Here is a 10,441-nt window from a genome sequence, read left to right as displayed (position 1 = left end):
TCAACTCCTGCGATGTAAAGCGTTATTCTACCCATGGTTCGCAGCTATATTGAACTACACCAAGCAATTTCAATTCATGAAAGAAATTGCCTCTAGCTTGATTGCTTTGATACCCAAACTCTTATGAAGATATTCAAATCCTTGTAGCTTGGGTATGATGGCTAATTTTTTAATACGAGTAATTTTAACGTGAAATAAGAGAATATTTGATTATTTTAGTGTTTTAGTATTATAATACAAAACGTTACGAATGTTTTATAAAAAAAAATATTTTTTAATTATAAAAAGACAAATATCACTAACATTTTGTAACAATAATATATTTTTTAATTATAATACATAATTTAGATATTTTTGAAAAATTCACCTCTAATAATCCAATATTAGAAAGAAGAAAATTCTGGGTTTGATAGCAACCACCATGCAAAACAGGGAAATGAATCCTCTCCATTTTTTTTGTCATTGTAGAGAATAAAGTATAATCTCCCACCTTTAATTCTACAAGTGGGACCAGAAATAAATGTGAGAGAGAATGCAATGAAGGGTGAGATCTTCCACGATACCATCCAGTTTTTTTTTTCACTGGAGAGGATCCACTCCCCGCAAAACAGTGATTGCAGAATAAATAAATCACACGATTAACTAATATATTAATTAATGAGGAGAATTATGGAAAAGATGGCAACGTCATTTTTCTTCAACTTGGTTGTAATAGCCAATGAGGACAAAATAATTTATCAACTCAAGCCTGCCACCATAATTCTTTCACAATGCACAGGTCTCGAAAGTCTATGATTCTCTATTTTACTCATCGATTTACATCATTTAAATTACTATCCTCCATTAACCCTGAAACAATGAATCATAGTGGAATGTTACATTACTCTGCCAATTCAAGCTACAAGTTTTCAGCAGACCTACAAAACTCAAGTTATAACTAACATTTGAAAACTGGAGAATAAACCTACTTCAACCTCAAAATTAAAGAAATTCTATGGCCAAAATGGAGGGTAGATCATCTCCATTTATCTTGCAGATCTTTCCTCTCAGACAGTACCCACGTAACAAATATCGCAGCTACTAGAGCGACAATTGTTAGAAGCAGTAGAGCATAGCTGAAATCTTCGGTCAGTGAATCATAAGTCCTTGAAGGAGCAATCTGGGTGAAAAATAGATCTACTCCATATGCAAAGACGAGTGATGTAGACTCCAGCTTGGCCGGTACTGTTACTATGCCTCGGAGACCTTCCACTTTAAGCGCATGTGTAATGTAGGACTGCAAAGATTCGAGCAGGCACAGGAAAGAATTTCATATCAAGTCCAACTTCAAAGGGTATTTATATTTTATTTACTATGATAAAAGAAGTGGGTATACTTGCAGACAAGTCATCAATATTTAACATCACATAATGGTGAGAATTTGTGCTTCAGAAGCACAATTTTGCAATGTCCACAAGTTTTGAATGTCATATCAAACATATAGCAAATTTCTACATTTTAAAGAGAAGGAATGACAAATTGACAAGTTTAATTTTGGCCTAGATCTAAAATGAGGAAATTAATCAAACAAATATACCTGGGGAATGATTGGCAATGAATCGGTGAGAGGAATAATTCCATCTTCTTTTTCAGCTTGTGAAGGATTAACTGTGCGCCGGGGATCCAAAAAGCGTTTATCAAGGGCCAAAACCTACAAAAGAAAAACATTCCCAGTTGACAATCATAATGCAGAATATTGATTAGATTTCATTGAATTTTTTCTTCATTTTCTTCTTATTTGATAAAAGAATATCATCAGGAAAAAGAGGAAAAACAACAGGAGCAAATAAGCATACTGTTCCTTTTGCTCAAGATCTCAAATAACAGAAAAATGAGTAACTCGGCAGGGCAAACAATTCAAACCTGATCACCAATTGTTCCAATAAGAAGCTGCTTAGAGGTTATACCCTTGGCAGTTGAAGTGACTTCAATTGCTTTCACAGAATGGGTAAAAAAGTATGATTGTGATTTTGCTATTACTTCTGGTCGAGAATAAGAAGATACAGGTGATGTAAGATTATGCTTCCCAAGAACAAACCTCCAAACATCTTTGTTATCCTGTGCATCATATTCAAGCATACCAAATAAGATCGAACATAAGACGATTTACCCAAAATTAGAAGTAAACATAGACCAAAAGATAGTGAGCAAGGGTTGTCAAAAGAAAATAAAGTTGACTGACATACCGCTCGAGACTGATCATAGATCTCAACAACTGACATCTCATATCTGTGTGCTCTAAGATTAAAATAGTGGTAGACAACCCAGTTTTCACTGAATACCTATACAATCAATATTCATGTGAGACAAAAACAAATCCATATCTAGCCCAAATTAAATGAGCATGTATTTTAAAAACTTACAGCATGAACAGGACCCTGGCATCCATGATGAGTCATGCGATGCAGTATACGACCGGTTACGGTATCAAGGATATAGATGACCAGCCATGCCTCCTCCGGGATTACTGTACCAATTTCCCCTGCGGCCTTTGGTGCTGCATTCGCGACAAAAAGTAGATTCTTTGATATATACTTATACATGACGTCATAGTCAGTCATAACTTTTGCTTGAGTATGAACAACCTAGATGAAACAAGTGGGGAGAAAAAAAAATTTAGAAAATAATGCAACAAAGCAACAATTAAGAGTAAGAGTCAACCAATGAAAAGGTCACTAATAATGTATGCATGCTTGAGAAAAACCCTTACTATTCATATTATTTGCGATCAGTTCTATACATGAAAGATTAGTATGAGTATACAGTGATGAGACTTACATGAGTTCAAAATAACTAAAAGCATATGATTTGGCCATGTTAGGGGGAAAAAATGTTAAGATTTGCCCGCATTCCTTTAAGTGATTCGGGATGATCAAAAAGTTCATTTGTGAAATAATAAAATCCACCTTAAGATAAAGGCAAACTTTCAAGCGGGTAACATATCCCTGAGATGAAATCAGGATTTTAAATAATTGGACTCTATATACCTCAGGTAACACTTAACAGAATGAAATTAAGAACAACTACGTTGTTATTTTCAAAAGAAAGATAAGTTCTCTAGTAAGAAACTAATTGGCAAAGGCACATACCTCATTTGATTTTCTTGTCATAGTTGCAATAATCTTTTCTGATTCAGATGGGAATACAACTGACCATAAGTCCCTGAAGTCAAAGCAATATTCATCCACTGCTTCCTGAATACAGTTACTCTTCAGGGCATGACCTCTTATAACACCATTATCAGCATCAACTGAGTACCAGTACACATTTGAAAATTCGTGCTTCAGAATATCAATAGCTTCAGGAGTTCTTGGGTACAAATATGCATGCTGCTTATCATCTATAATTAGATGTAGACGCTGTTCAGTTGAATCAGTATGAGGAAGTGGAATGACTTGAGCAGCAGTATGAGCTGGACTCAAAGACTTGAGTTCCATCCCTGTGTAAGCATCAATAAAAGAAAGAACAGCTGGGGTGGACAAACTTGGTCCACATTGCCCAACAACGAGGACAGATGGATTCTCATCCAATGCATGATGATGTGGAACTTGCCACTGATAGATGTGAAGACCAACTGGATTTTCACATGCTTCTGACTTGTGTAAACTAGGAAGTAGAATAGACCAAACTACACGTCCATCTCCAGTGTGCAAAGCAAACACTTTGCCCGCCCTTGTAAGTACTATAAGCAACTTCCGGAAACCATTATGATCACGAGTCATTTTGCTTTTCTCAGAACTCCTCAACCTCAGTGCCTGAATAGCTGCCAAATCATCAGGACTGGCAATCATTAGAGTTCCTTTGAGCTTCAACATATGTCCCTTTCAATAAAAAGCCATTGCACAAAAAGTCAGAAATGATTATGATATTGACATTGACATAAAACTCCTAATCCTTGATCATAAAGATAGCAGAATGGAATGTGCATTTGGTTACAGTAAGAGAAATGCTTATGATTTCCTCTAACATTTTTTCAGTGAAAAACTAAGCAGTTTGATGTCTTAATTAAACATATCAAGTGCATACCTTAAGCCATTCAAAAAGGTTCTGTTCAACTTTTGCCACAGACACACCTTCCTTTTGCACAGGTAGTTCTGATGTTGTTACATCTACAACTGATGCAAGACCGTCCTCTCTACTCCAAACAATTTCTCCTTGTTGTACTAATAAGAGCGAATGATCCTCCATTACCATCAATGCTCTAAACCCATGGGATCTATCTGTCCTTACATAATTGTTCACAAAAATCTTATCAATTTTCCCTTTTTGATGATCTATTACTATGCTCTCCTTAAGCAAATCATGATTCCAATCATTAACATTCTTTACAGAGAGGTGGATTTTATTGTCTCCATAATGAACAAATGCAAAAGCATGTTCATCCTCTGAAATTGACAAAGAATCACTAACAGCTGCTCCATTATTAACTTTGTCCACCAGCACCAGCTCACCTTGATTTGTCACTTTAATTAAAAGAACATAGGAATTGATATTTAATGCAAACATTCCTGGAAGCCTTGATGGTAGTATTACTGCCTGACCAGCTAAATCTTTGGTGAGGTCTGAAATATGCTTCTGGTTGTAGCTAATCTCTCCATTCCTGAGGTGTACTATTACTATCTTTGATCTCATTTCATCCAATACTACAAACATATCACCCGAGACTGATAATAATTCCCCAAAAGTACCAAAAGGAAGTGCTGCATGGTTGTTCTCTAACAACTCTCCATTCTTAGCATTTAATCCATACACACTAATCTTTGACGAATCAACAAAACCAGTCACATAGATCACATCAGAAGATTGAATAATATGGCTAACCTCAATGCTGCAAACATTATAAAGATAATAAAATTAATGAACCTGTCATGCTATCTCATGCTTAGAAAGAAAATTGATTTGTGATTGGATTCCAATGCTCCCATACATACCTTTCACCAGAAAAATCTTTCTTCCAGAGAACTTCACCATCTACACCTGAAACAGCATTGAGGCTCCCTTTACCATAAACAAGGATCAAATCATCCTTGTCAGCTTTCAGATTTTTCTGCAAAATAAAAAATCTGCATTTAGTTGCAGTGAATAAAAAATTCAAGTGATTTTCAAACTCAACTGCCACTAAAATTAGTTTTAAAAGCAGGCAAAGGGAAGGCCAGTCCAAGTTCATGACAGTGACCAGAAATACGGAATGATGCAAATAAGGTCTTTCACTTGAAATTGCAATACATACGGGAAATGAAGATTTTGTGGGCCATATCACTTAAAGATCTTTTTTATTGAACTCGAGTGGAAGTTACCACCATTGATTGCTCAGTGTTTTTAATAAAAAACTGAAGTACAAATCAACAACAAAGGGGTTTTCTCATAAACCCTAAGTATCTTGCTTTTCCAGTTTTGAGGGGTTACATAACTCTAGAAGTCCTAGGGAAACAAAGAACAAATTTTCATCATGGTCGCTATTTGATGGTTATCAATGCATTATTCATTTTTCAACCACCACTCAGTATTTTATTGTCAATTTTAAACTTTAAAGTGAAGCCATTTGTTTCATAACACAATGACGTCAATGGCAATTATGTGCTACAAGTGAAAGAGATTAAAGATGTATAAGTTCTTTTCACTGGTCTGTAGGATGCTTTAACCTTTATCAAATGATACCATTTTCTTTTAACCTTCTAATTCATCAATAAGATAGAAAAAAAAAATCATATTTCATACATGTGCAACAACAAAAATATGGTATGTATGGCCTTGCCGGGGTGGGGCAAGTGGGAAAGTATTCACTTACTGGAATGTATAATATTGACTTTGATGCCTTTGAACCCGGAAGGGAAGACTCCCAAACCATCTGTCCATCAGGAAGGTTCCATGCTCTCAATATACTGCCATCCGAAGAAAGAGTAATGACATCTGAAACATTTATACTAACACTTATGAGATTGATCACCAATTTAGGCTTAAACTAAACTTGATGCAGAAAACAATTCTCTATCAAAACAACAAGCAGAAAAGCAAACAGAATTAATGAAGTTCAAGCTAAGAAATACTTAGAGTACATGACTGACGTCCCTAGTGGACTAGTATCTTGATGTATAATCCCAAGATCTTATGTTTCCACAGTTCAGGATCGCAAGAAATAATTCAACAATATGAATGGAATCTGACATCAGCATCAGATTTGATATCCAGCCAAACATATATTTTCAAGGAAAAATAAGCTTCAGATAAATTAACCGAGTACACAAAGAATATCAAAACTATCACAATAACCAGAAGACTCCGGGAAAGTAACCAGTTCCACACTACCACGTCCCTATGATCAAATAGCTTTAGTGATCGGCTATGAAGACTGTTGTATAACTATTATAAAGCACTATGAAAACTAGATAGCATTAAGTAATTTAATATAAGAATTAAATACCCAACAATCAGGGTTTAAGCATACATTTTCCCAGGGCGATGTCAAGTCCATCAATAACATCATTTGTCCCAAGAACGTGCCTCCAAACTGCATGCAACAAAACAGAGCTGAGCATTTCACGGACTTGGTGATTCCTAATATTTATAAATAAGAAGAAAATAATAACTCTGGATTCAAAACAAGTCGAAAGTTACTAATTCAATATTGGTCAACGTATCTTAATTGGTTTTCTTCATCCCAACAACTTTAAAATCTTCTAAATAGAAATTAATTCAGTTCAGCAAGATTACACGAGCAGTTAAACAAATCAAACTCACAAATCTCTCCATGACGAAGGTCGAGAGAAGCTACAACATTCTCTTCAGTAGACACCAAAACACGCTTTCGTCCAGTCTTCTGAGTGTGGAACACAGCATGCTTTACTTTCCCAATGTATTTTTGGTGCCTGCAATTAGTAGCTAACCAAATTCAGCAAACAACTTACACTCAAAACTGATAAAAGTCAAATCAAGCGTTAGAATCAGAGTCTTCAATCTACAAACACAATCGAGGTTGTGCAATCAGATGACAGCTGATCAACAAATCAGCTCAACTTCAGATTAATCAGCAATTAATCAAACAACACAACAAGTTCCAAATTATGAATAATCAATAATATCGACTCTTAAGTGGATTAAGTGTAAGATCGAGGTTTGAGTGCGATAACTACGAAGCTAACAAGAACGAATTGATTAAAGTGAATCGAATGAAATCGCGAGATGAGGTAAGTTGGAATGCAAGGATGAATTAGGTTTGACCAGAAGAGTGAAGAAAATAGGAGTGTGATTTGGGAAACTGACCAATCCATGAGGCCAACTTGATCTTCGTAGAGCGAATAAGTCAGATTGGTGAAAGAAAGGAAGAGAAGAACGATGAGAAAAACCCTAATCGCCATGGCGAAGATGGCGATTACAACCACACGGATCTGGAGTGAGCTCAAAGAATGATACTATCAAAAGTGTTTCGCTATTTTATTTTTAGTTTTCGTTTTCTTCGCAGCCTAACAACAAGCGTCGTTCGTTGTAGATACAGCTTCCGCCTTTCACTAAAACGCAGTGTTTTGCATCAAACTTAAGATAGGACGATGTTACATTTACACCGTCAAATTTTTAAAGAAAAATATAGGTAACAATGTGTAAACAATGTGAATTAATAGAATTAAAAGAGTAAATTTAATTAGTGACATTAAATTAAGATGTAGTGTATTTTTATTTAATTGGTGGTTGTTTATGTCGTTTAAAATTTATATTATTCTCCTAGCACTCCCCAATTTTTAAAATTTAATTTTCACTATCATCTACTTAGATTTTTTGAAAATTAATTAAGATGTAATATAAAATTTAAAAATTTGATAATAATCATAATATAGATTTAAATATAAAATAAATATAAAAATGTTAATTACTTAATAATTTTCTTTAATTTAATTAATTGTTATTATTATCAATTCTTTTCATTGCTTTCGTTTTTTTTTTCTTTACATAATTTAAAATAATGTTAAAATTAAAAACTACAGACAAAAAAAAATTTCAGAGAAAAGTTTCTCTTTTTTTTTTAACCTTAAATGAATAGGTTTATGAAAGTATAAGCTTCACAACAATACATTATTTTTTAACTATGTAAAAGAGATTTGAATTATTTTTTTCTATTATAAAATAAAAAAAAATATTTTTGCAAAAAAAAATGATTGAAACTTTAAATTTCAGAAAATCTTTTTTTTCGTATTTAGGAGAAATTTGCCGTATCCCGACGAACCTCAGTATTTTGATAAGATTTGTCGCACTCATGGCGAACTCGTCCAAATATAAAAATCAGTGAAAAATTATCTCATTTTTCATATTTCAAGTTCACGTTTTCACTCTCTTCATTCTCATCTTCTCTTATCTTATGAAGTTTATTTCTTTAGACATTGGTGAAGTTTTTTAATTTTTTAGTTCGTCGGTTTCAAGTAATTCTATTCTTCTGTCTTTTTTTTATTTGTTGTTGTTTATTATTTTAAGGGTTAAGTACTTTTTTCGTCCCTAAGGTCTTGGGTTAAAATCAAAATCTAGGGGTGGTAAAACGGGTTGAACTTGTCGAGCCGATCCGCTAAACCCGCTAAAAAATGCGGGTCGGGCTAGGATTTGGAGCCCGCCAAATTAAAAAAATCCACCAAACCCACACCGTCAAATTGGCGGATTTTGGCGGGTCGGGGTGGGCCGGTCCGCCGGGCCGAAGATTTTTTTTCTTTTTTTTTATTAAATAAAAGAGTGATTACTATTATAAAATTAATAATTATAGAATTTTCAAACACTTTTTTTTATTTTTATTCTTCTTTTAGTTATTAACTTTATTTATTTTATTTTACAATTTCGTATATTTGCTCAAATTATGTGATTTATTTTTTAAAATAAAGATGATTCTATTGACAATATCATTTTAAACAATTTTATTGAAGTTAAAAATTAAAAAAATATAATGAAAAAATTATATTATAATTTGACTATTTTTATTTTTATTTAATTTTTTAATTATTATTTTTTGGTTAATTTTAATTAATTTTATTTTTTTAAAAAAAAAGAGTAAAGCGGGTTAGCCCGCCGACCCGCCAATCCGCCATAAAGCAGGACAGGTTAGCATTTTGAATCCATCTTAGTTGGCAGAGCGGAGTGGTCCGCTTTGAGAAATGAGGGAACGACGGGAGGGGCTGTTGTGAACAGAAAGGGGATGCCAACAAAGAAAAAAATAAAAGGGTTTTGACTAAGGTACGGTGCTGTCTGTGGAAGAGGAGAATATGTGGTTAACTTGGTCAAAATAACAGTTTGTTATTTTTTGGATTTCAGCCAAATCTCTCCTGCATTTTTTTTCTTTTACTTGATTTTCTGGATTTCAATTTGTTCTTCATTCTTTTATTTTTTCTAATTTTTTTTCTGTATAATTTTTTTTATTTACTTTCTCTTTGTCTCTGTTGTTGTTGTTGATTTTGGACAGAGTTAAGGTTAAACTTGTGATAGTTTTGTTGCAGTAAGAGAAGAAAGGACTAAAGCAATGGTGTGATGGAGGTGAGAGGAGTGTTGATGGTGGGGAGTAAATGACAGAGGCAAAAAATAGAAGGAAGAGACACTGCAATTTCAATTTTCTTCCCTTTCTCTCTTTCTCTGTTATTCGTTTTTCCTTTTTTTGTTTTTTGTTTTTTTAATTTTTGAAGAACATATACATGAGTTCTTCCTTTTTAATTTTTTTAATTTATGTTGTTGTTAATTCTGTGATGGTTGCTGGATTGTTGATTTATTTTGTGATTGTTGATGTTGCTGGATTGTTGATTTATTTTGTGGTTAGGAGTTAGTGATGAGGGAGATTAAGAGTCTCAGAGAGAGAGAGAGAGAGAGAGAGAGAGAGAGAGAGAGAGAGAGAGAGAGAGAGAGAGAGAGAGAGAGAGAGAGAGAGAGGGGCTCAATGATGATAAAGAAGGGGGGTTGGGAGTTACTGGAGAAGGGGGGTTGGGGGTTACTGGAGAAGGGAAGAGTTTTTTTAAGGGGCAAAATCGTCAAAAAATATTGTTTATGGACAAAAGAATGATTTTATAATGTTTTGTAACGTTGAGGATGATTTTAATAACAAAAAAGGTCGGGGACGATTTTGATTTTGACCCAAGACCTTAGGAACGAAAAAAATACTTAACCCTTATTTTAACATGTTTCGTTAGTTAGTTAGTTAGTTAGATTAAGTTATTAATTAATTAGTTTGATAATTAGATGATACATTTAGTTTAAATGACCATATATGTTGTTAGTTTAGAATATGTGAAACAATCATGGGGGAATGAAGGGAATGAAATAGATGTTAGTCAAGAAAAAAAAATGTATTTTAATTATTGTTTTGTTTGAATTAATTATGGTTAATTTTGGTAATTTCGTTCTTCTATTTTTTTTATTTGATTATTGCAAAATATGGTTGGTAATA

At 33.7% G+C, this 10,441-nt stretch overlaps 1 protein-coding gene across 1 annotated transcript; it reads right to left on the bottom strand.

The window, feature by feature from the left end:
* Positions 1 to 690: 690 nt before the first annotated feature.
* LOC112785276 (uncharacterized) lies at positions 691 to 7,588 on the bottom strand. The gene is made up of 12 exons (XM_025828733.3): positions 7,300 to 7,588; positions 6,778 to 6,905; positions 6,485 to 6,547; positions 5,828 to 5,949; positions 4,971 to 5,086; positions 4,066 to 4,867; positions 3,129 to 3,860; positions 2,403 to 2,624; positions 2,226 to 2,321; positions 1,903 to 2,097; positions 1,577 to 1,690; positions 691 to 1,276 (listed from the first exon to the last, which is right to left on the bottom strand). The coding sequence occupies exons 1-12, from the start codon at positions 7,392 to 7,394 to the stop codon at positions 1,016 to 1,018; spliced, it is 2,946 nt and encodes a 981-aa protein (XP_025684518.1). The 5' UTR covers positions 7,395 to 7,588; the 3' UTR covers positions 691 to 1,015.
* Between the last annotated feature and the right edge of the window lie 2,853 nt (positions 7,589 to 10,441).

The sequence above is a fragment of the Arachis hypogaea genome, chromosome 20 (genome assembly GCF_003086295.3).
Source record: "Arachis hypogaea cultivar Tifrunner chromosome 20, arahy.Tifrunner.gnm2.J5K5, whole genome shotgun sequence".
NCBI classification, from domain to species: Eukaryota; Viridiplantae; Streptophyta; class Magnoliopsida; order Fabales; family Fabaceae; genus Arachis; species Arachis hypogaea.
The sequence above is the reverse complement of the archived record's forward strand: the minus strand, read 5'-3'. Positions and strand labels throughout refer to the sequence as shown.